The sequence below is a fragment of the Asparagus officinalis genome, chromosome 1 (genome assembly GCF_001876935.1).
Source record: "Asparagus officinalis chromosome 1, Aspof.V1, whole genome shotgun sequence".
In the NCBI taxonomy this organism is placed as follows: Eukaryota; Viridiplantae; Streptophyta; class Magnoliopsida; order Asparagales; family Asparagaceae; genus Asparagus; species Asparagus officinalis.
The window spans coordinates 120805713-120832739 of record NC_033794.1 but is presented as its reverse complement, the minus strand read 5'-3'; the positions used below and the strand labels follow the sequence as shown (position 1 = coordinate 120832739).

Sequence of the window (27027 nt, the reverse complement as noted above, 5' to 3'; positions counted from 1 at the left end):
TGAGTTGAAAAGAGGATGACAGAAATACAAGAACAATTCAGTATGTGGCGACGGAAAATACTCTCTCTAGATTATGAGTATGAAAAGATTACAATCTCTCTCTCACAATCTTATAGAATCGAGAACAAGCTCTCAATTCTCTCTAAACCCTAATCTCTCTTGATTAGAATCTCACTCTGATTACATCTGCTTTGATTAGAAACCCTAAACAATCCCTTATATATGTGTAAATGTGGATGACAAAATGGTAAATAACCAAGCCCAAACCCAACAGGAATTCGTGCAAATAGAAACCCAAACGAACCAGGAAACCTTCGATGAGTCGACTCACGTGCAGGTATGAGTCGACTCGTCCGAAACTGGATAAAACACAAAACCAGTAATGAGTCGGCTCATGACTGAGATGAGTCGACTCGTCAGAGACTGGTGACAAACGGCTGAGTTTCATAAGTCGACTTATTACAGGCATGAGTCAACTCAACCTGATGAGTCGACTCATAACTGTTATGAGTCGACTCACGGGCTAAAAACTGGATGCTTCAATTCTTTGATTCGTCGTCTCGTTCCATACTTCAACCTGCGTTCCACTGTGCTGTTTTACACCTCTATTCTCAAGCTACCATGAGAATCATCTATCCTCAAGCTCCCATGAGGATCACTAAGTTCCAAAGAGAAGATACACCTGTATCAATTTAAACAGTTACTAACTCAATGCATTTTTTTTGCTATGTTTTGTACCTTAGGGTATATAACTACTACAAGAGCAAAACAATAGGGTGTATAAGTGCCATTTATCCATGTTTAAATTACAAAAAAAACATTCTAAAATTCAGAGATTTCAAAACTTAGAACAACATAGATGGATTCTAGGGGATTACCATTAGGCACGTAGAATTTAAAATTAGTAAAAAAGCCTCAAAGTTACAAAAATTACAAAAAATCTCTCAAAAGTAAAAAATTATTAAATTTTTTTAAAATTTTAAAACTTATAACGGGTACACATCAAATTTAGAAATTATCAGCAGATTGCTAAAATTTTAAATTTTTAAAAAAACAACCCAAAATCTTAGTAATTATAAAAATACCTTCAAATTTTCAGAGTTACGAGAAATATTCTAACATTTAAAAATTTATCACCAATACATAAAACATAAAAATTATAAGCGCCCAACTTAAAATTTAAAATTTTAATAAAATACTATCAAATTTTAAAAATTACAAAACACGCCCTTAAAAGTTCAAATCACAAAAAGGCTAAAATTTGGCAAAGAAAAGAGGAAATATTTGATATTATTACATTAAGATATAATAGGTTAGTATTAATTGATTATAATGTATAAATATTTATCTCTAATATTGATAATATTTATTTTTAAAGTAAAAAAATACAAGGAGTTGTGAATGGAGAAACTATCAGAAAGTTCAGAGATATCCTTTAAAAGAACTAAGTTGTTTTCATTTCAAATGGAGAAGTGAAGGAAATAAACTCAAAATTCAGAAACATTCATGAATCACTTGAATTGACATTGATAAAAAGCTTATTGAGCAAAGAAACACTAACCGAGTTCTCCTTGAAAAACATATTGAACAATTATGTCCTAATTAAAAAAACATTATTCACGAAAAGTACAAGAAAAATTAGTAAATACTTATAATTTTTCATACTTTATTATAAAAATACTGAAGGAATCATAAACTTAATATAAAATTTCATATAAATAATCTTGCAATAGGAACTAAAGTGAAGCTATTGATCAACTACATTGCGAGATATAATAAACTAGATAAGATGAGAAAAATCACTATAATGGATAAAAAATATGCACACGATACTTAGTTACCATAGTGTAAGTAAAAAAAATTAAAATTGATATTTTTCTTTTCTCTATATAGTGGCACGACTCTGCAAGTATCATTATTTGGGGATATGACTACCAACGAAAGATTAATTTTTAAGAACACGATTAAAGATAAGCATGTAATAGTACTGTCATATTTCAAGATCTTTAAATATGAAGGTAACATATTTTACAACTAAAATTCTTATTAATGGTCACTAAATATAAAATTCATCTTATACATGTCTCAAATTTGTATGAAAGATATGCATGCTATCGTAAATTGTGTTAATAATATATTAAATTATTGAAAAAAATAAGAGATAAATAAGCAAACCAAGAAAACATCTATATAACACGATAAAGAAAAAATATTACACTTTAAAGCTAATATGCAGGGCTCATTCAGAATAAGCTGCTAAAACAAAAGCATCTCCATTAAGGATCTTTATAAATACAACAAAAATTTAAATTATTTAATATTTTTAAAAATAGCTTATTTTTTTGAGTAAAATCAGGAATCTTTATAAGTGATTTTCATGAACTCTTTTAATTTTTGATATGGTTATGTGGATGCTTTTATCATATAAAAGTGTACTAGAATTAGCATTAATATTTATTTTATGATTTTTTTAAAGTCTATCAGTGATTAGCAACAAAATTTATATTCTCATTAGTTTCATTCTAGCCCACTTTTAATTAATCATATTGTCTTATTGGCTTTAACTATTCATCCTTCTTTTATAGCATTATCTTTTCAAGTGTTTTTCACTTTTACAACATTATACCTTCTTAAGTCAAGCTTGGTTTCATGCCGATCTAAATAACATGAAAATTTAAATTAGCTTTAGATTATAGTTATATTTGTCAATTCAATATTACATGAAAAGTTTAAATTTGATGTAGCCCATTCAAACAAACATTAAAAAAATAAATAATCACAATAGTAAAGTTTGAAAATATAAGTGAGAAAAACAATTAAAGTAAAACTAAGAAACAAATTTTAGTAAAGAAATAAGTCAAAAATACTTAATCATAATATTTTATCACGTGCATTGCTACATAAATCCTAGTAACACCTAAATAAGAAAGAACAAAAAAGAGCATTGGAGAAAAACAAATAATAGGAGAATGCCCATGGGCCATGGCTCTATTGGAATTCCCTGAATAGGCTTATTGGGCCGAGGCTATCTAATATTACTTTTTCCTATTGAGAAAGTTAGTTTTGGGCCTAGAAAACATAGACTAGCCCAACACACTGTACAAAGATCTTCATGTAGAGTTTAAACCAAAAAAAAAAAAAAATCGCATCTTGGAGAGATCAGCAGCAAGCAGTAAAAATGGCGTTAGCGAAGAAAGGAACGGGAGTTTCGATCTGGATAATTCTGTGGGCGATCTTTGCTACCTTCGCCCTCATTCAGGTTTACTTATATGTATAAATTTTCCTCCATTTTTTTGAATTTCAAGTTTGTGTTTTTTTAAAAGGAATCTTTATTATGAAATCATGATCAAGTTCAATTGAATTTTATGGATTGTGCTTTAAATTTAACTTGTTACAGTTGAAATTTCCAATTTTTTTAAAAAAAACCTAGAATAAGTTAATCCAAGTGAGTACCCGTTTTGTAATGTATTCAGGCTAAATCAACAAAGGACAATCTGAAGGAGATAACACACAAGGTTTTCTTTGATGTCGAAATTGACGGGAAACCTGCTGGTATGGTTTTTAAAGTTTCCTTCTTTGAAAAATCTAGTTATATGCGTATCACTTGTATTCAGTTGGAACTAGTTTAGCCTTTTTTCATGGTTAAACCATATGCACCTATGCATGCATTTGCATCAAGGTATCCTTCGAATCGACCTTTTGAGTCGGTCAAGTTCAATTATGGGACAAGTCGTTATTGGAGATAACCAAAAAGTCGTTATCTAAGGACTTGGACGTTCGAGATAGTCAAAGGCCCGTAGGTATGGACTTGGATGTTGGAGATAGTATGGTCCTTAGCTAAGGATTTGGATGTTAGAGGTAATCGAAGCTTGGTAGCTAGGGACTTCGATGTTAGAGATGATTGATAGTTGTTTGCTAAGGAGGGTATTCCGAACATCTGCTTCCAGAAGGTCAGCTAAATTCGTGTAAAATAGATGAGAAAAGGATCATAATTGGATTTGAGGTCATTGAGGGTATGATCTAGCCCTACGAAAATATGGGATGGCTAACCATTACAAGAGTTTTGATGAGGGATTTAACCATCTCGATGTAGTCGGCTGTGGGTTGGCCTAACCTATGGTTTGGACTTTGTTCAACCATATCCATCACAAATGCAAAGGTGAGCTCTCAAAACACTTGGGACATTGCTAATCCATTGGGTTATACATACTTCCTAAGCTTTCTTGTCCAAATGTTGAGACGTTATTATGCTTTCACCTTAAGGCTGGTCAATTCTTATTGAACCATAGCTTAATTATATATTTCTATTCACATCTATGCTCGCTTGTAATATCCTTAAGATATTTGAGACGTCTTCTACCCCTTTTCCTTACTAAGTTAATCCAAAGTTTAAAAGTATCAGCAGTTTAAAAGTATCAGCAATTTAAAAGTATCAGCGAGTGCCAAACTTTATCAACTTAATTATGCTATATTGGTTAATAATGTCGAATACAATAGGAGATCTCAGGTTTGAAGTGTAAAATTATCTGATAGCATTAAATTGAGAAAATTAAATCAATGTAGAATGCTTGTGGATCATTTTTGGCTGAAGCTCCAGTTATCTATGTCTAATACCTTTGATCAGAAACTATTGAAACTCTCAATACTGTTCCAATGCCAAAAACTGAATGAATATTTTCAAACCTTGATTAATCTGTTGATCTACAAGAAGAGGAAGTGGCCATCAAGGTCATCCCTTGTTCTGCGCTTCTATCCTTCTTTGATCCTTTCCTTATTCTCCATGTTCAAATAAAGCAATTTTGTCAGGATGTCAAAGTTTCCATCAGGAGCTAATAGTTTCTGGTCAGGGTGGTCAGAGTTGGTTTACTTGCCAGATTTGAGCGAGGCTTGGTAAATCCAACAAAAGGATAAGTGCAACGCAAGCAAGACATACTTGATTTGATGATGGTTGGCGTTATTTGAGCAGGACAAAGTGCTTTGTCCTAGGGCTTGGATCCAAGCAAGACTTGGCAAGTCTTCGCAGGTCTGGTCATATACATACATGAGTCATTTTAGACTTGTTTAGAGTACATTATGTCCTATAAGAGTTTCATACATTAGATCAGAGTTCATCACATCTTAATGGATTCATTTGATTTGGCAAATTTGGAATTTGTTTTGTTCTACCCAACATTGAGCAATTTATACTTAGATTTCGGCACTTCAATTTAGTATTGAATCAACTATAGCACCACCTACTTCAACGAGCATTGGCGGTGCCGCAGTATTAGTTAGTCACAGACGTTATAGCTAGATCCCACTTTGATGGTGAAGTTGCTTTTTGCTGGATGTAGTCTTTAGATTGTTTTTTCCAGTTATATACTTATATATATGACTCAACAAGCAGATTTACCGAATGTATTTCTCAGTGCTGAAATCTATAGGTTTATGTTATGCACATTCTCACTATTCCCCGTGGATAGTGAGTTTAAGGAGGAGATAATGATGGTTTGATCGTTCTACTTTCCACCAACTAATTATGATCGAGGAATGCAGTGAAGTTGGAAAAGTATTGACTTGTTGATTGATTATTGGAGAGCAATGATACTCCAATAGTTTCTTTGGGAGGAGCAATGGGACTCCATATCCCATCATAACCGACCGCATGGGATGGGCGATTCTGAGCCACTTAATGTTTTCCTCCATGTTTATTACATTGAAAGGCTTAGAACCGCCCGCTCGCATGCGGACGGTTCTAATAGGAATTGGAACCGAGTAATGGGGATTGTAATTTTGGCATGGTGGTTGAATGTTCTAGAGGTTCTCAGTTATGCTGATTAACCAATTACCATTACTTAGTGGATAGATGATCTTCCACCTAGAAGTTAACAGGAAAATAGGTTGATTTGGTCAATAGTTTATGGTCTACAAACAGCTTCATGAGAAGACCCTCCAGGAGTTGTTTGTACACCATAAACAATTAGTAGGCTGTCTTTTCAAAGCTTATACAATTATGTCTGTTGCTTCTTTAATTTTAGTTGCTCATTGATATGATATGCTAATGATGATCATAGTTCTTTATATATTCAATTTAATCAGCAATCGATACTTGATCTCAAAATTGACAAGTATCATTTGACAAAATATATGTATGGAAACAGGTCGGGTTGTGATGGGCCTATTTGGAAAAGCTGTGCCAAAAACTGCAGGTATGCTTTTATTAGTGTTAATAGAGAGTACTGAGACATTCTGATTCATTTTATGCTTCATTTGTTTTATCCTTTACAGCTCATAGGCTTCCAGTTTCATATTAACTAAAAAGATCTATTACATAGAATTGAGTTGAAATTTGGAAACCATCTGAAATTTTTTCTTTTGTTTCACAGAAAACTTCAGAGCACTGTGCACAGGTATGTCCACATTATGGTTAAACTTCTTCTTGTTTATGCTTAATGCGTTGCAGTCTTCGACCTAAGTCGATTTTAGTGGGAACTTTGTCGAGTGTTATCTCTCTAACTAGTAGTTTTATTAATATAACTGCATCTTTTTATGATAAAAGATCAATACTTTGAACTCATTTTGAACACAACATTGCAATGGTTTAAATGGTGCATACTGGCAATTTAAGACACTATATTGATGGAAGGATCAAAAGAATAGAGCCCGCACCATTATCTGCTTTTGTATCATTGCATACTGATAAATATGAACAAAACTCATGACACTCTTAAAGATGAACATGTTGTTCATGAACCTCGGAATTATGGTTTCAATTTGATCTTTGTCAATGTATTTTTGCTGTTTAGCTCATCTTTATTATGCAAAGCATTTCTCAGATACATAAGCTATTGCTTCTAACAAAATTTTTGTAGTTTTTTTCCTACTCCTGAGCACATTGATCTAGGCATAGCTTTGGAGGATTGATTATCGGTCATACTTTCTAAGAGCAAATTGCCCTTCTCAGTCCTTTTTTCTTTACTGTAGTTCATTGGCCTAAAATTTGGCTGCAATGCATTTAATGACTTCCAACCAATTTGGTTGCAAAGCATTTTTATTTTGGCATCCCATTTGGGATCACTGAATTCTTACATAGGAGTTATTCTAAGAAGTGGGCTTTGCATTCAAATCTGATATTAAACTACTGGAAGGAAGATGGATCTCAAGTAGAGATAGCTTAGAATGGGTTGAATATTGAATTGCAGCTATAATAGTAACAAGGTGTCACATATCTTTTGTTGCTTGATTTCTCTCAGGTGAAGTATTGGTATTGCTCATTCTAGGATTTTTAAGAACTTTTACATGAAAAATCTTTCTTAGCAAGCTCATATAACAAAATGCTATAGGATTCAGTATCATTTTATTATATTATCTTGCATGTTCAAAATAATTACTTATTGTTTTAAAGAGCCCAAACATACTTCACAAGAGAGTAACCTATATGTTTGAAATTTGCATAGATCAAGAGGTTCTCTGGTTTCACATATTCTTTTTAGGAGGTTGATCACTAACAATACCCCAATGACTGATGATTCCTCCAAATAGGTGAATAAAGAGGGTAATTTTACCATGGTTACTTGATAACGACTGATACGAGACGCCGTGCGAGCACCTTTGATCGCGGAATTATCAAAGGTGGGCTTGAGAAGAGAACAATAAAAACACAAGAACAATTCAATATGACGAAGGAAAACACCTTCTCTAGATTATGAAGAATAAAAGATTACAAAATCTCTCCTCACAATCTCTCTAGAATAAAAAACTTCTCTATCCTCTTTAAACTCTAATCTGATAGTAACCAGACTTAAGATCCAGCTTCGTGAAGAACCTCGCTTCTTCCAACTGGTCCATGAGATCATCGATCCGTGGTAGTGGGTAACGATTCTTGATTGTTATCTTGTTGAGCGTCCGGTAATCCACGCACATGCACCAGCCTCCATCCTTCTTGGGCACCAACAACACTGACGACCCGGAAGGTGAACATCTCGGCAATATCACTCTCGTTTTCAGAAGCTCCTGAACTTACCTCTTTATCTCCTCGGACTCTTGTACGGATGTGCGATAAAGGTCTATATTCGGCAAAGAACTCTCTCCCGTCAACATAATCTCACGCTCTACACTCCGTCTCGGTGGTAGTCCCGTGATCTTCGAAAACAAGTCCGCATATTTGGCCTTTAACCTGTCAAGATTTCCATCCTGAAGCTTGCTCAAGGTAGTCAAGCATACTCTACTCAGCTGCTTCTCATAAGACCTAATAAATCATAAAATAAACTTCTTGCTCGTATTCACTGGCCTCTTCGTCTGAGTCATCGTCACCAAGCTCGTCTCATGCGGAAGATACGCCGAACGAAATATGAATTGCTCACCGTTCTTGATGAACGTATATTTATGGGCTCGCCTGTCGTAGACTGCGTATCTATCCCACAAATAAAGATTGCCCAATATAACTTGACAAACTTCAATAGAACAACGTCGCACATGACCTTGTCAATATACGACTCGTGGAGTGTAAATCTGAAAGTGCATTGATTGATGACACTCAGTCCTGCCTCCTTTTGAATCCACCCCAACGGATAGGGCTTCGTATGTTTGACTGTCTTCAGACCCAGCTTCTGAATTAAAGCCTCAGATATCAAAATCTTCTAACTCCTTGGATCAACTATGGCATCAACCAAGCTGGTCTTCACCTGTAACTTGAGAACAAAGAGCTGCTCTCTGGGATCTTCGTCCTCCTTCGCAGTCTGTTTTTGTGCCGTAAGGTTGAGACTACTGTTGTAGGCATGTCCATCGGGCCCGGGCCGGGCAAAACCGGAGCCCGGACCCGGTTGCCCCGGGCCGGGTTCGGGCCCGGGCCGACCTGATTTTCTTTGTTATTTAATTTTTTTTTATTTTTCAAGAATACAAAGCAAAAAATAAACATAATTTTGATAAAAATTATATTATTAATCAATTTTAATTATGTAATTTACAAATATAAAAAAGTATAAAAATTAAAATGATATAAAATAATTGTAGAATTTATATAAACAAATAAAATTAAAAATAATTGTAGAATTCAAAGAGCCCCAAGGCCTAATGTCCAATTAAAGACCTCCAAATATATATATTGTGGCTAAGATTTGAACCACTAACCTCCTCTCCAAACTCTTAAATTTTACCACTAGACTAAGTAGCCCAAAATATTAATGTCATTCAATATATGTATATGTATACACACACACACACATACATATATTATACATGAACAAATTGTAAATACTTATAGTAATTACATAAACAAGTTGTATTATACATAAACATATATATAAAAAATATAAATTATATATACACACACACACATATTTTATATAAGAGTATAAATATATGGGAAATATCAAATATGTAACTAAGGTGTCACCTTAGGTTGCACCTAAGGATGCGCAATCCGGACCGTCCATTTTAAAACCCTCAAAAAAATCTCAGCATTCCATTCAAAACCCCCTCCCTCAAAAAATCCCTACCCATTTTCTCATCTAAAATCAGATCTGGCCACCCTCTCTCCTCCACGGTCAGAATCGTCGCCGGTGCTCCCGCCAACGCTCAGCCGTCGTCGCCGTGCATGCCCTCGTTTGAGTCGACATCTGGTGCTCAGCACCGCGGCCACGCCTCCTTCGGCGAACTCACCGTTGCTGGTCCCGCCGCCCGCTCTCTCCGCGGCGCTACGGCTCTGGCGCCAAATCCCTTCACTCGAGGGGCCCCTTCATGCCGAGCTCGACCGTGCAACCGCCATCCATGATTCGCAACGGGGCAGATCTCATCTGCCCCCTCTTCCTCTCCTCCTCCCGCGATCGCCGCCGGACCTCTCCCCCCCTCATCCCGCGCTCGTCTGGCCGAACCCTTTCACCTCGAGTCTCCCCTTACACGCCAAACGCTCGACCCGCGGCCGCCAATCTCACGATCCCTCGAGTTCATCCTCAGCGCGCCTTGACTAAATTCAGCGCCCCGCCTCGCCGTCTCTTTGGCCCGCGATTCGCCTCCTCTCCGCTGCCACTCACGCCGATTCGCCTGCCCGATTTCCCACTTTCGCCGCCGCCATAGGCTTCCCGCATCGGCCGCAAATTCCCACTTCTAATCTTCCGTAAATTGAGTTCAGCCTTTACCCACAGCGAGTTGTCATTGCCCGCCTCGACCTCTTTACCTGCCATCTTCCTCAAGTTCCCTCTTCGTCGTAGCCGTAGCCCCCAAGTCATGGCTTCGAACAAATTGAAAGGGTCACATCATTGATTTCTTCAAAATCAAAATCTTTTCCATCTTCGTAAGTATATTTTGACGAAGAAGTTCTTATTTTGGTTGAGGAGGTTTCAAATTCTGTTGAAGAGGAAGAGGAAGACAGATGAAGAGGTTGAGAACAAATTTCAGTCTCAATTTTGGTTGACTGTTCTTCATTAGAGTTTCAAATTTTGTTGTTCTATGAAAAAGAATGTTAGAGTTGTGAAACCAAATGTTCTGCAGTCCATATCAGTTTATGTTGGAAGTAAAACCAATTTGGTATACTTTTTTTTGGATCAATATGTGTGTATATTTTTGGAATTTGTTAATGAACTGGCTATGATTACGGCATGCCAGTGCATATACACAAAATACTTTATTCGCACAGAAGATGCATGTATGTGTATTCAATTAGGTACGTATGTGCAGGTGTGATTGCCGCCAATTTGTGGGCTATTTCTGTGTGTTTATAGCGTATATATGTGCACAAGAGGGATCCATGTGCTGCACGGGTGTGCACTGAATATTTCAGTGTGCGATGGGGATTAATGTGGATAAGGACTTCTGTGCTGATTGCCCGTATGGTTGTTTTTGCGTGTGCATAGGGTTTTTATGTGCACAAGGGATCTATCTGCTGAACGTGCGAGCTGAATCTTTCATTGCATTTGTTATGGCTATCTTATATATGTTGAAGAATGGGACTTGCGTGCTGGTTGTGTGTGGGCGCTCAGGATATGCACACTGCCCTGCTTGTGCATGAAATCCACTGTTTATGTTAGATCAATTGGTGCACGAGCTATTCCATAATTTATGTAAAACGCACACGTGCAAGCATGATTACCAGCAAAATAAAAATAAACTGCTTGGGAGTGCACTCAAGCAGCCAGTTATGTTATATACTTGTCATGTAGAAGTTTAATTCAATGATCAATTTGTGATGATTGGTAATCACATGTCATGAGTCTAATAACATATTATGGAAATTATATGCATGATTAGAATTGTTTTATTACTCTTTTGTAACTCTTTAGACTTGTTTTGTACCCAGTTAATAAAGTTTTGTAACTCATAGTTCTGAAAGAAAATTTTGTAACTCCTTACTCAAATTTTATAACTCTTTAGACCTGTTTTGTACCTAGTTAGTAAAGTTTTGTAACTCATAGTTCTGCAAAAAAATTTTGTAACTCCTTATTCAAATTTTGTACTCTTTAGACTTGTTTTGTACTCAATTAAGTTAATCGTAATCATATCTTTCTTAATTGTTGCTAACCAAGTCATTCTAGGTCTATATCTAAATCTCCTAGCCTTATTAACTCTAATATTATCGTTTTTTCTAATCGATGCACAAAGGGGTCTCTGTTTTTCCTAATATTATCGATGTAATGTGATAAGTTGAGCCAAAGTTATGTACATATGGATGCATGTACGTGTTATTTGAACTGTGTACCTTAAGTTCGTTTATGAATATGAGTTACAAAACTTCAATAAGTGGGTACAAAACTAGGCTAAGGAGTTACAAAACTTGAATAGCGAGTTACAAAACTCGAATAACGAGTTACAAAACTTGAATAACGAGTTACAAAAAAATTTCAGAACTAGAAACTACAAAACCTCAATAAGTGGGTACAAAACTGAGCTAACGAGTTACAAAACTTGAATAACGAGTTACAAAAAAATTCTTCCTAAACTAGGAGTTACAAAACTTGAATAAGTGGGTACAAAACTGGACTAACGAGTTATAAAACTTGAATAACGAGTTACAAAAAAAATTTTCAGAACTAGAAGTTACAAAACTTCAATAAGTGGGTACAAAATTGGGCTAATGAGTTACAAAACTTGAATAACGAGTTACAAAAAGTTTTACAAAAGTTTTTTACAGAACTAGGAGTTACAAAACTTGAATAACGAGTTACAAAACTTGGCTAACGAGTTACAAAACTTGAATAACGAGTTATAAAAAAAATTTCCAGAACTAGGAGTTACAAAACTTGAATAAGTGGATACAAAACTGGACTAACGAGTTACAAAACTTGAATAACGAGTTACAAATTTTTTTTTTCAAAACTAGGAGTTACAAAACTTCAATAAGTGAGTACAAAACTGGGGTAACGAGTTATAAAACTTGAATAACGAGTTACAAAAAATTTTACAAATTTTTTTTACAGAACTAGGAGTTACAAAACTTGAATAATTAGGTACAAAATTTGGCTAATGAGTTACAAAACTTGAATAACGAATTATAATTTTTTTTCAGAACTAGGAGTTACAAAACTTGAATAAGTGGGTACAAAACTGGGCTAACGAGTTACAAAACTTGAATAACGAGTTACCTTGAGATTACCTTTCTTAAAGAAACTCCGCAATGACTGAATTGAGAAGAACTTTAGTTATTTTTTAGAATGGAAGACTAATGTTCTAAGCTTTGCATATTTTTGTAACTCGTTATTCAAGTTTTGTAACTCGTTAGCCCAGTTTTGTACCCACTTATTCAAGTTTTGTAACTCCTAGTTCAGGAAGAATTTTTTTTTGTAACTTGTTATTCAAGTTTTGTACCCACTTATTTAAGTTTTATAACTCCTAGTTCTGAAAAAAAAATTGGTAACTCGTTATTCGAGTTTTGTAACTCGTTAGCCCAATTTTGAACCCACTTATTAAAGTTTTGTAACTCTTAGTTCTGAAAAAAAATTAGAGCATTCAGACGAGTGTATCAAATAAACGACATTCGCAATGATCATCCTGTTACTTCCACTGGTCATCAACTTAATACAATTAACACAAAACAGTTAATATTTACACAACAACATCCACATATTCACATAAAACACATTTCCACTTATCCACATAATATCATCCACATTCGCATAAACAACTTTGCTCTATATTTACAAATATGGTGATCCCGTGCATACAAGAGAGCTGCACAAAAATTTGCTCTATATTTTTCACAATCTCCTTATAAGATTGTTTTCGATCGCTTTTCGATAATGCTGTTATTGAATTCAATCATAAAGATCCCGCAATCTAAGGTTCTGCATTTAGAAAAAAAATTATGATATTGAAAATGACTTTGAGAAAAAAATGAACTATTATAATAGAATGTATGAGAAACATACGGTCCTTGTTGAGGAGCGACAACTGACAAAAATTCATGGTGCTCTAATTTCCCCAACGTCCAATTACTCTTTATAAAACTCATGAACTTATTTCTAAATTTCATAGCATCGGCGGTATAAATAGGGGACTTGGTTGAGGAGTAGTGATAGAATTTTTTCTCCTCTCTCACTAACTCTATCACGTGCCAATGTCCAGAGCTGACAATATCACTTCTAAAACTATTAATACATAGCCTAACTTTCTCAAACAAATGACACAGAAGATAAGTTTCTTCAATACCCTAATTATAAGAAAGACTAACAAATATTAACATGAAGATGGAGATGTTCCTCCCAAGTCCCAATCTTCAATTCTCCTATAACTATATAAGCATGATTAGTGATGACCAAAACACCATATACATTACTACCTTACTAATTATGCATAAAGTTTTTAGCCAGTAACTTCGACTTAGAAGCCAAAAGTTATTGTCAAGCATATATGGGATTCTTTCTACTAATTTGCAATCTATGTTAAAGTTTAAAGAGAAGCATCTCTGACATACCATACAAACGATATCCAAAGGTGATGTATAAGTCTGATTAGTGATGATGGAATTTTATCAAGGAAACCACATCGAAACAACTACCAACTTTTTTAACTATGCATAAGATTTTGAAGCTAAAATTTAAAATTTCTAGTTAGTCAAAATCTTTGTACAACACAAGATAAGATTCACTTAACACTAATTCACAGTCAAATTAAAGTCTTTCAGAGTATGAGAAATAGTTACTCATTATCATTCACATTATATACATTTTCAACGTATAAGTAGATTCAACCATGAATAAGTGTTGCACTAACAGAAAACTAAACTAAACATGATCAAAATGGGTTCATATTATAGACATGTTCAACTACTGTACTTCACCCCCATTCAAAATCAAGCTCACAGGAACTAAAAATTCAACCTATACAATTCACCCACGCGAAAAATCAGAACTTTAAGAAGTTAAGACACAAAAACCACACACCCAAATCGAAACCCAAACCAAACCCATAAGTGAACATAATGATCAGATACAATATGCAATTCTGAGCTCCATACAGAACAAAAATAGGACAGGAGAATTTTGAATACTTACACCATTTTGAAGAAATTGTAGCGGAGAGGAAACTTGAGAAAGAGGGCAGGTGCAGAGGTCGAGGCGGGCAACGACTACTCGCTAGTGGCTGCGAAGTGGGAACGGGTGGTGAGGCGTGGAACGGCTAGTTGGGACGGAGGAGAGGAGGAGGGGCAGATAAGATTGATCGAAGGGATCAATGGGATGGCATGACCGGGGGGCGGGTCGAGCTCGGCCATAAACTGGTCCCCTCGAGGTGAAGGGCTTTGGCGGTGAGCGCGGGAGAGACGGCGATCGAGGTCCGGCAGCGGGTGAGTTCGGCCGGAGGACTTGAGGAGGACGATGGCCGCCGGGCTGAGCACCAGATGCCGAACTCGAGGAGAGGTCCCGAGGGCGAGGCTCCGGCGGCGAGGCTGAGCACTGGCGGCATAGCACCGGTTGGCGACTTCGGGTGGAGGAGGGGGAGCTGGCCAGGATCTGATTGTAGATGAGAAAATGGGTAGGGATTTTTGAGGGAGGGGTTTTGAATATATATATATATATATATATATAAGAGAGAGAGTATATATATATATATATATATATATATATATATAAGAGTATACTTATATAAGAGAGAGTATACATTGTATACTTATATATACTTATACATATATTAAGAGAGCATACTTATACATATATATACTTGTGCTATCACATATGTATTTTTCTCCTCCTTCTTCAACCCATTCGGCTTCAGATGATGATACTTCTTTCAACACCGATCAACAACATGTTCTGTCTGCTTGCAGTGATTAAAGTCAATCATGTCTTCCCCGGATCGCCCTTCTTCTTCTCCTCCTTAGATTGGGAGCCACTAGACTTGCCTTCCGCTTATTTGGCATCTCTCTTTATCTCGTTGCCCTTCTTCTGCTTGTCCTCAATGACAATAGCCTTCACGCTCGCCTTTATAATTGATTCAACCGTGAGCAGCTTCATCTCCTTCCGTATATATTCGTTCAGATTCGCTATATACTTCATGAAAATAGAGTACTCCGTCGTAATGTTGAGGACCATCGTCTGCTGCTGGAACTCTGTAGTGTATTCTTGAACGGTCTGATTGAATCTTTGGTGCAAGTCGTACCACTTGTTCCAACGTTCTTCAAGGAATCCCACCGAGTAGAACCGCTTTCTCAGTAGCTCCTTGAACCTGTTCCACGACACCGATTTCTTTTCCTGCTTGCAGTAGGATTTTCACCACATCAACGCGTGCCCGGAAATTTTCAATGTTGCAAAAACAATCTTCTCTTTAGACGAATAGTCATAAAGAGTAAAATGTCTCCATACACTCAATCCAATCGTCAAGCCTCTCGACGTCAATACTCCCATCATAAACATAGATCTCTACTTTGAAATCAATATTTAGATTCTGGTAAGAACCCTTACCCCCTTGATATGGAACAGTCTCGACGGTTTCGACCTCCTCGTTGGAATCTGAACTCTCACTATCTCCATCGGATTCTACAGGTTTCTTCTTGGACCCTGAAGAAGATTCACCCTTCTTGTCGCTTCCGTGAATGAGATCGACGAGCTTCATGAGAGTCGAACTGATAGTCTCGATCTGTTTCTCCATTGCATCAAGCCTCGATGAATTGTCGCTTTCTGTCATCTTCTTCTTCCTTGATTTCTGGACTTCTTTCAAAGACACAAGAATCTCACCTAGCTTCTTATATTACGATCGAGTAAGGACCATACATAGGATATCCCTTCACAGGATCTGATCGTTCTGATACCAACTTGATACAAGTCGTCATGCGAGCACATTTGATCGCGAAATTATCAAAGGTGGGGTTGAGAAGAGAACAAAAACACAAGAACAATTCAATATGACGAAGGAAAATACATTCTCTAGATTATATAAATAAAAAATTATAAAATCTCTCATCACAATCTCCCTAGAATAAAGAACAACTTCTCTATCATTTTTAAACTCTAATCTGATGTTTAGAAACCCTAAACAATTCCTATTTATATGTCAAACAACGTGGGTGACAATGTTGTAAATACCCAAGCCAAACACAACTTGGATTCGCGTCAAAACAGGAGTCCAGTTCGGCCCAGAAAACCCCGTTGATCGATCGGCACGCCTCTGTCGGTCGACCGGCCAGAGATATGGTTTTCTGCCCTGTAGTCGTATTTTTTTTCGGTCGACCGACGATGGTCAATCGGTCGACCGATAATGCATCTTCGGTCAACTGATGTCAACCCTTCGGTCGACCGACCAGAGCTTGTTCGCAGCTTCCTCATTTTCGCTGTTTTCCTGATTTTGACCGCCCTCGCCACTTTCGACGACTCCGCCCACGCTTCTATTGTCAAAGCTACCATGAGAATTATCTATCTTCAAGCTCCCATGAGGATCGCTAAGCTTCCGAAGCCGAGAGAAAATGCACCCGTATAAATGACTGGTGTAACATTTGATACAAATCATACAATGCACCCAAATCTTGACCACCTACAGTAAAACAACTATATTGTTGTCTCGTCCTGAGGTTGTTGGGATTTATCTGCAATCTAAGAAATTTTCGTCTTTTTCTTTTGTTCTAATAGTTTAGTCATTTGACTTCTTTTAAAAAATGGAAGCAACAACAGGACGTCACAACAACAACAACCTTTATTCCAATTTTTTGGGTCGCTACATGAATCCTGATCTTCATATTTTTCATATTTTCTATTATGGGTCATCTCTGCCGTTAATTATTATCATATCATTCTTAATTGTTTGCAACCAAGATGTTTTAGATCTATCTCTAGTCCTATTTGCTCCATTAACTATAATCTTATCAATTCTCTTGATGGTTGCATTTAATGACCTCCGTTGTAGATGGCCAAACAATCTCCGTCGATCCTCTTATTTTCTTGAGGAGCGACCGCTAATCTCCTACGATGCACTATTTTCTTATCCTGTCTTTTGGAATATGTACACAAGATCATTACAACAATAGGTAAGACATCAGGTTTACTCAAGAATCCTATCTCTGCCTTTGCATATTATGCCTCTGTCAGTACCAAAGGGCGGATTTGATTGCAGATAATAGAATTTTGTTGGATTAGCGGTCTAGATTTCTACGATTTGACTCCTACCTTCTTTCTTTTTCTTTTTGTTTAAGTGAAATGGGAGGGTCCACATTATAATTATTTAATCCATCAACCAGAGTTTACCTTGAAGAGTTTACTCTACAAAAGATAAGCTTCTGAGCATGGAAAGTAAAACTTAAATCAGCACATCAACTTAACATAGCATTAAACTAATAATATTTGTCCATGGATGAGGACTGATGAACTTGGAGGAATACAAATGGAGAAGCTCTTCTGATCCCAAACATCAATTACCCTTAAATCTTAATGAAAGATAAAGAAGCCTTAATAGAGGGAATCGATCTTTTCTCCCTGACTCTCCTTTGTTACCTTTTCCCCCCTTAAAGAACGCTCACAAAATAAAAAACCCTTGTATATGAAATACAGATTATCTTGAAATACCTAAAATAGATATAACACCATTCTGTACATTAAAAACATATCTAAAAGATATGCTGCGATCTTCCTGTCAACCAAACTCCAAAACATCCTGAAATCTATCTAAAAGTTTTGCTTGGATCTTCATGTTCTTTGACTTAGTTTTTAGTGTTTAACCATCATCATCTGGAACATGGAAATAGAACCAGTAAATCTAAACACCTTGTATTGGAATGTCACTGAGAAGAACTAGTCTCCTCAACAAAATATAAATAAAATTGGAAAGTTAGAAACATATTGTGAGTACTAGTACTGGAGATATTTGAATTGACCAGTGTTGTAAAATACAGGTTTAAAGGGTAGATAATCTTTTGTTTGTTGTGGTTATGTGTTTGTTCTTTCTTTTGTTTTGCCATGGTTTAGCTACGACTACTTTTCTTTGTGGGTTTTCTTCCTGTACCCCTTTGAGTTGTTTCATTAAACTCTTAGTCTCTTACTAATGGAAGATGGGCTAATTACTCACTATTTTCATTGAAAAAAAGGTCGAAAGGCTACACAATCTTTATAAAGAAGACATAACGAAACATGAAATGATTAGTAATTAGTGTTTGTTGAAAAATAAACACACACATAAATGCATGTGCATATTCATACATTTGTGCACACAACATGGAAGAGCAGACCGATGATGTTTATTCTAGACTACTAGCACAAATGAACTGAAAAGTAATAGAGTGATATTTGTTTATATTTATAGATTTGTAATCAATATGACTTTGTTCCTATCATCTTTATATTTTATCTTGCAGAGACAATCTCATAACAGGGGTAAAGGGCACCAGATTTGGTATTAACAATCTTATAACAGGATTGGGGGTATAATTCTGATCTTAAGCCCAGATACTGGTTACATGCTGGTGACCACAAACACCCTTAGTTTAAAAAAAAAAAAATCTTAATCTGTTACAGTGTGAATGGCCCAAAAATGTCCATTTATGTTCATAATTTTTTGATCAGTTATATGCTCATACACCTTTAGTGAAAAAGCATTTGGCATTAGGTTCCTGTATTCCCTCTTTTTGCATAATTATTTTAATTATATACAGGTGAAAAAGGTGTGGGCAAAAGTGGGAAGCCTCTTCATTACAAAGGAAGTACATTCCACAGGATTATTCCAAGCTTTATGATTCAGGGAGGTGATTTCACTCTCGGCGATGGAAGAGGAGGAGAGTCTATTTATGGTACAAAATTCGCTGATGAGAACTTTAAAGTCAAACACACTGACCCAGGTAAAGTATGCAAGATATTCACTTCATGTACTCATCAAACTAATTTCTACAGCTACTGATATGTTGTACTGTCAATCTAGGGTTTCTATCAATGGCAAATGCTGGTCCAGATACAAATGGATCGCAGTTCTTCATTACTACTGTAGCTACTAGTTGGTAAGTCATCACTACTTATGAAAATATACATCTTTGTTCAATAATAAGGGTTATTAGATACAAGTTGTTGGTTAACTTAGCAAAATGAGTTATCAAGATATAAAAGTACAAGGTCCACCTGCTTTGGTGTGACAAATGCTGGGGATTATGGAGCACACAAACAAGCACCACACAATAAGGAGCGCAAGCACCAAAACAACATAAGAGTTTTTTACACGGCTCGGACAAACACGTACCTCTATTGTCCCTCATCAGGGAAATCCATTACGTTTACAAACTAATACAACTAATACAAGTTTTGCATGGATGAACTTGAAAATATTCGCACATCTCGCAATACTCAAGGAGTCAGAGAATACCAATCACTCAAGGCTCCAAGAGCCGACCATCACACGCATCACTCAAAGAACCCGTGTACACTTAACACTCAAGAGCCCCAAGAGAATCTTTCCTCTCACTCAAAAGCCGTGAGGAATTTGAGAACACAGATCGCTCAAGAGCTTCAAGTGGCTACTATCACACATCACTCAAAAGAACCTGAGTACATCTAACACTCAAGAGCCCTAAGAGAGTCATCCCTCTCACCAAAGGGGATATCATCACATCACCCTCAATGCACACACTAGATTAGGATGGATAACACAGAACTGTAGATGACCCCGATTGACAACCCTACCCTCAGATATGAGCACCAGCACCTCAGGAACTAGACTATGAAGTTTCATCTTGATCAAATAACATTTGTCGACCGATCAGGGATAGAACTTGCTGCTGGTCTGGAAAAATCAGACTACACACTCCACATCTCTCTTTAGCTTTAGTCTACATCTCTTCTGTTCTATGTTGCAATTTTCAACCAGCCATAACGCGTTTATATAGTCTTCCTATAAGGCAATTTCCAAGGGCAAATCAATGTGCATACTTGCTCTTGGCAATTTCCAAGATCAACCTTCGAACTTTCCAATTCATGCCCCCTTCAAGCTTTCATGGTCAACACCATGCATCATGCTTTGATATTTGGGGAGAACCCAACAACTATAGGATGAGTCTCAATATCGGTCTCTCTCTTAAATTTTTTTAAATAAATATGAGACTATCCAAAATGATTTCATGAATTGTTTTTGTTAGGTTGGATGGAAGGCATGTTGTCTTTGGCAAAGTGATCTCTGGAATGGATGTTGTGTACAAAGTAGAAGCTGAAGGCCGACAAAATGGAACACCTAAAAGCAAGGTGGTAGTTGCAGACAGTGGGGAGCTTCCTCTGTAAAACATCTTATTTGTTGTTGATCTTGTCAGTGGATATTTCCTCATGTGATATCTACGAAAATACCTTTTGATTTTTGGGTGTATCCAGGTACTCATATATTTGCTAAAGGAGAAACATTGTAATAGTCATGAGTTTTTTTCCCCTTTTTTCCAGCTTCAAGGAGAAACATTGCAATAGTAATGAGTATTTTTAGCTTCTAAAATTTGGGAGCATACAGAGATGATGATTTGGTTATAAAAATACATTCCATTTGAATTAATTTTTGTTGAATGTCTTGGCCTCTTATTTTTGAGCTATAAAGCATATCTTTGAAGTAAACATTGAGTTTGGAGAATATAATGTTTTTATTTTAAATGTTATTTTTGCAGTTGATGTTGTAAGTTTTAGCTCATTAGTTCTGTATGCCGTCTGTACCCGTTTTCCCCGCCCTGCTCTCTCTTTAACTACTTATTCAAAATGGAAAGTGGTGGCAAAAAATTTCTATTTCGAGTAACTGGCAAGATACGTGTGGAAAATTATACACCTCATATGAATGATAAATAACATAAATGAAGGAAAATTAGAAGACGGAAAGACTAAGGGGGTGTTTGGTTCAATTTCTAGAAATTATAGGAAATCTTTTCCACCTAAAATATGATTTCTTTGTATTTCTTAAAAAAATTATAAGAAAAGTTTTGAGAAATCAAAAAGTACTAATTTTCTTGTTTTTTGTACTTTGCTTGTTTGGTTCAAAACAAGAAAATAGCTCATAACTTTATAGAAAATAACAAGATTTGGTAGGCTTTTAATTAAATATGGTATGTGTCAGATTTCTGGTGATTTCCTCTCATTTTGAAGAGGAAATTGCTTTTTGTAAAATTTGGTAGGTTTTGATATTTTATAGAAAATATTTCTGTAAATTTTTTATTGAACCAAACATAATTTACAGAAATCTCTGGAAAACTTTTAATTACAAATTTGTCATTGTCAGATATTTTGAGAAAAGTTTTCTCAAAAAGTGTGCAACCGAACAGCCCCTAAGTATGAGCATAAGATATATTTCAAACCAAATGTGAAAGTTTATAAACTCAAAAGGACTCCTCTAAACACCGTAGACTACTATTTTTAAATAATGCATAAAACCGGACATACACCTATACTCGGTTAAAGTACTAACCACATATGTAATATTTTCTAAATTGAATTACCTAGTTTGTCGAATGATTAAATTTTTTTTTTACCCAAAATTTTACTTTAACTTATTTTAAACCCATGTTCTTCCAACATTCCCCATACACCCAATAGATCTCCACCCACTTATTTTCAAACCCAAGTACTTTATTTTAGTGTTTATGTATACAATATCCCTTAAAAAGTTTATGGTTTCCCAAAAACACCCTTCTCTGATCTCAAAACAAACATAGGGAAATAACCAGCTCCATGTTCTCTCTCCACCATCAAGACCACCACTGCCATGGCCACCGATAGACTAGTGGCTTCGCCTTTGAAAATTCGTCCCCCATTCACTCCTCTTATTGCTCCACGTTCGATCCACTAGTTTCTGTTTACTTCATGGTCCATCATATGGTTAAGTGGTGGTTTTTGGCGATTGATTTCTACATTCAGTTAAGAAAATCTTATTATCTTTTGTGCATAACAATTTTGCTTCTATGTATCTAAGTTTTGGTGACAAGGTTGATGCATGAAAGGTATTTGATGAAATGACAAGAGGGATATAGTTATACCCCAATGATGAGCAGTGTGGGGATTGGTTGAGGACGCAATAAAGGTGTTTGATGAACTGTCCAAGAGAAGTTCGGTTTTGTAGAATGCAATGATTGAGGGTTATGTGCAGGTAGAACGTCTGAGAGGGATCGGTAGAATTGTATTCTGATTGTACGTATTGTGTGTCTTTGTGAGAGGTTGATATTGTGGTGATTTAGTTAGAGTTTTATTTTCGATTTCTTGAATAAATGGTTGATGCTATTAACATTTTTAGGGCTTTGCACGCAAAGGTATGCATGGGTTATCATGTACTTATGGTGATGGCTTTATCAATAAAAATACTTTCCTACTGACATGTTCAAAACTTAAACCTAATGCACGATGATTGTATTTTATTTATTATATGGCTCTTTATTCCAAATTTAGCACTTTATGGGCAAAATATATCTCTTTATAGAATAGTACAAGTCCTTATTTATAAAGTATTACTTTTTATTGAGAAAGCATAGCTCTTTATTTGCAAAATAAATAAATAAATAAATAAAAATTAAAAGGGTCAAATATTTGTGAAATTGTTGGATACTATTACAAGAAGATTCTAAATCTATAGGACTTCTTAGCATAAAAAGTATGGAAAGCATAGCTCTTTATTCCAAAATAATCCCTCATAGGGAAAATATAGCTTCTTACCCAATAATATAGCTTCCTACGACCAAAATATAGCTCATTATTTGCAACGTGTAACTTCTTATACAAGTGTATAGTTCTTTATCATCAAAGTATAGTACTTTATTGGTAAAGTCTAGCTCTTTATTGGTTCTAAAAATACAAAAAATAATTCGACACAAGTCATCGTATTCTTTGATCAACGAAAATGGGTTACCATGTATCTAATGTATTGTTTGACCACTTCTTTATATCTAACAGGTTTTCATTATATATACTCTATGTTTGAGCAAAGTGTAACACTTTATGTAAGAATGTAGCATCATATTTGCAAAATGTAGTTACTTAATTATATAGTTGTATAGCTCGTTATAACAAAAATATGGCACTTTACGGGTAAAGTCTAGCTCTTTGTTAGTTCTAGAAATGCAGAAAGTAAATCGAGTCAAGTAACCTTATTCTTTGATCAATGAAAACAGGTTACCATGTTTCTAATGTGTTGTTTGATTAATTTTTTATATCTGACAGATTTTCTTCTATATAAACACTAGCTTGAGCAAAGTGTAACACTTTATGTCAGAATATAGCATTTTATTTGCAAAAAGTAGATCCTTATACAGACTCTCTTTGAAAATATAGAAAACATATATAGTCTATACTTTTTTAATCAATAAAAATGGGTGGTCATGTATATAATGTGTTATTTGATTGGCTATTGCTTACTGATAGGTTGGCTGCTGTTAAGATAAAGTCTAAGCAAAGTTTGGCACTTTCTACCAAAGTGTAGTACCTGATTTGAGAAGTGTAGCTCCTTATACAATTGTATAGCTCTTTATAGCAGAAATCTAGCTCTCTATTGCTAAAGTATAGCTCTTTATCATATATGGGAATACTGAAAATAAATCAAGTAAATAATTTTTTTTATCAATGAAAATGAGTGACCATATCTATAATGTGTTGTTTGTTTAATTCTTTATAACTACTGGTTCGCTCCCGTTTATACAAATTCTGAGAAAAGTCTAGCACTTTATTCCAAAGCGTAGAACCTTACTTGCGAAGTGTAACTCCTCATCCAATTGTATAGCTTTTCATATCCAAAATGTAGCTCTTTATGGCTGAAGTATAGCTCTTTATTGTCACCAAAAATACAGAAAATAAATCGAGTAGTAATTTTTTTTGGTAATAATTAAAAATGGATGACCTTGTTATAATGTGTTGTTCAATTCTTCTTTATAATTGACAGGTCCGTTTTCATTTATACAACGTCTAAGCAAAGTGTAGCAATTTATGCCAAAATGGTAGCACCTTATTTGCAAAGTGTAGGCTAGTAGAAGTGCGGCTCTTTATGGCTAAATTATAGCTCTTTTTTTTTGTCTCCAAAAATGCAGAAAATAAATCAGGTCATTAATTGTTTGATCAATGAAAAAATGATGAATAGCTGCCTCACTGCTCTAACCCTCTCCTCCGTCATCCTCACCTTAATCCCCTCCTCTTCGATCATAGTCAAACTCATCAGGGTGATGACGTTTTAACCTTAGTAGGAGGAGGCCTCGCGGCCACGAGAAGCCGAGCTCTTTGCGGAGGTTTTCAGCGGTCAAGAGTGGTGGTGAGCGGCAAATGAAGGGTAAAGCACATGTCAGAGCTGGAGAACTTCTTCGTCTTCAGCTTCGATCTGTCGGAGCTTGAAGTTGAAGAAGAAAAACAAGTCATTGGGAGTATATATGTGACTGGGATTCTCTCCTCACCAGAGGTTCCTAATATTTCCTCATAAGCCAATCATAGCCTTTCATTTTACATCGACGGCCAAGATCCCAACCATTAACTCAATCTCTCTCTCTCCGGCCCTCAATCTCAATCTCTCGCTCTCCCCCCTCCTCCACCGACGACTCCTCCGCCGCCGCTCCTCCGCGCCGTCGCCGACTCCTCCTCCGCCCAAGCGTCCGCCCGCGACTCCTCTTCCTCCTCATGAGGAAATATAAGGAATCTCCTCATGAGGAGAGAATCACAATCCGTATATATGTTGGGTTTAAGAATGCTTTTGGAGGTTGTCGAGTTTATAAATAAGTAAGGGTAAATCTTTAGGTTAAATGATAAAAAAACCTCTTAGATAAACCAACCAAACGTCCCGTTCAATATATACATTCCATTTGATTCACTCCAACGTCACAAAAACCTAAAACCAGTAATGGATGATAAATTATTTGTATATATGAATATAACAAAAGCAAGGATGTATAGCAGGAAAAGAAAATTTTGCTAGAATCGAAAGCAAACAAAAGCAAATATATCAACAAAGAAAACTGTGACAAAAGGCTATTAATAACTTTGCTGGGGTGATAACGATCTGCCGCATGATTGCGTCACGTGATTTGTGAGATAATTCCATTTACAATGCACGACGCCCTCCCTCTTAACTATTTGACTGGATTAAGACTTTTGGGCCATCTATACACGCCCAAGGTCAGGTTTTATTGGGCCCAGTTCATTTTAGTCACCAGTTTCATGAACGTACTAATATTTGGCGTGCTACACCGTGTTCTCAACTCATTTTCATTATATTTTCCCCTTAATAATAATATGATGGATAAATAAAAGTGAGCAAGTTAAAGATGCAAATATTTTAAAACTAGTGACACCAATTATAAATCAAGGAGAAATCAAAAAGAATAATTTAACTCGTTCGGGTTGCAGTTGTTCCCCATAATGTAAATTTGTCCCTACTTTATCACACGCTTTTGTGGGCCATAGTGCTCCTCCTGCGGGTCCTCCTCAGCCTCCTCTCCTACCCCTCGCCCTAGCCTCTGCTCTTTGATCACCTCCATTATGCCTCCACCATCAAATAGGAAAATTTTACAATAACATATTTGACTTAAGTTGCTAAGTATGATGTACAATCTTATAGTTTAAGTTAAAGTTGAACAAGTATGGTTTGAACTAAACTGATAGAGTTCTACGTATATATATGCCGCACAGGAATTTTTCCAAGCCTATTTTCAGAGATCAAAGCTCTTAAATTGGATGGAAATCAATTTTAAACAATAAAAAATTACTTTTGATACTTTTGTTACTTTGATCTTTTGTTTCCCAAGTTTTAATCCCATAACCAACCATAGGAAATTGAGGAATTGACAGGAGTATATTTTCAGAGCTTTGTTTTCCATACGAAACAGGCTAAAAACATCATTTTTTTGATAATCTAAAGAAAAATAAAGAAATGTGATTTTTTAAAAAGTTTTTGTTTTCCATCTTTTGTTGGTAGCAAACCAAACAGGCCCTAATAAGAAAGTTTTAATTCGTACGGGCCGTGCTCGAAATTAAAAATAATGTTAGAGGCACACCACCCACCACAACTCCAACCACACCCCCCTCTCATTGCTACAGTAAATAAGAGGGGGGGGGGGGGTGTGGTTGGGGTTGTGGTAGGTGGTGTGCCCCTAACACCACTCCGAAATTAAACGGATTCAACAACTTCGAATCGAATTAAATTCGGGTTCGACCCGATTCCTTCTAACCCGACCCGGCCACCACCCCTACTAAAACCGAAACCCTCTTATCTCTTCCGCCTCGATCCCCCGAAAACCCTAACCCTAGCTCTCGGCGATCTGATCCCAACCATGGCGGCCTTCGACGTCGGCACGGTCCCGTGCAACGCCGACGATGGGGCCCCTGAAAACCCATCCGGCCCTCCATCCCTTCGCAGGTGCCCTTTCACGCGTCCGCACAAGAGCCTCCGCCGCATCGCCGACTGGGACTCGAAACCCTACATTCCAGAGCCATAACCGGCTCCTTCCGCCCCGACTACCGTCGCGCCTTACGAGCTTCGGCCCGTCGACGCGCGGCAGTCGATCCCTCCGAGCATCGCCGCCGAACGACTCCTCCTTCCGCCTCGTAGACGGCAAGCCCCCTCCGCGCCCCAAGTTCGGTCCTCGATGGCGCTTCCAGAACCGCCCTCAGCTCCCCCAGCGCCGGGACGAGGAGGTCGAGGCGAAGAAGCGGGAGGCCGAGAAGGAGC

At 36.5% G+C, this 27027-nt stretch overlaps 2 protein-coding genes across 3 annotated transcripts in view; both read left to right on the top strand.

Moving 5' to 3' along the window:
* LOC109829219 (peptidyl-prolyl cis-trans isomerase CYP20-1-like) lies at positions 3105-20904 on the top strand. Of its 2 annotated transcripts, none has more exons than XM_020396380.1 (7): positions 3105-3259; positions 3474-3552; positions 6141-6188; positions 6366-6389; positions 19040-19222; positions 19303-19378; positions 20507-20900. In XM_020396380.1, exons 1-7 carry the CDS (start codon positions 3179-3181, stop codon positions 20643-20645), a joined length of 630 nt encoding a protein of 209 aa, XP_020251969.1. In that variant the 5' UTR covers positions 3105-3178; the 3' UTR covers positions 20646-20900. The 2 variants fall into 2 exon arrangements, with proteins under 2 accessions (XP_020251969.1, XP_020251968.1); XM_020396379.1 differs by having other exon boundaries at positions 3120-3271; positions 20507-20904.
* Positions 26569-27027, top strand: part of LOC109840642 (eukaryotic translation initiation factor 3 subunit D-like) — a gene marked incomplete at its 3' end in the record, with an annotated part of 1622 nt that continues 1163 nt past the window's right edge. Inside the window, 2 exon segments of the mRNA XM_020409372.1 lie at positions 26569-26764; positions 26766-27027. The exon segment at positions 26766-27027 is cut by the window's right edge and continues 1163 nt beyond it. Coding sequence (XP_020264961.1) covers positions 26630-26764; positions 26766-27027 — 397 coding nt within the window.

What these genes read in the sequence shown, in the direction of transcription:
- LOC109829219 (XM_020396379.1), top strand. Translation starts at nt 3,179, where the DNA reads ATGGCGTTAGCGAAGAAAGGAACGGGAGTTTCGATCTGGATAATTCTG. An exon ending in AATTGACGGGAAACCTGCTG is followed by an intron (nt 3,553 to 6,140) that starts GTATGGTTTTTA and finishes GTATGGAAACAG; the next exon opens with GTCGGGTTGTGATGGGCCTA. An exon ending in AGCTGTGCCAAAAACTGCAG is followed by an intron (nt 6,189 to 6,365) that starts GTATGCTTTTAT and finishes TTTGTTTCACAG; the next exon opens with AAAACTTCAGAGCACTGTGC.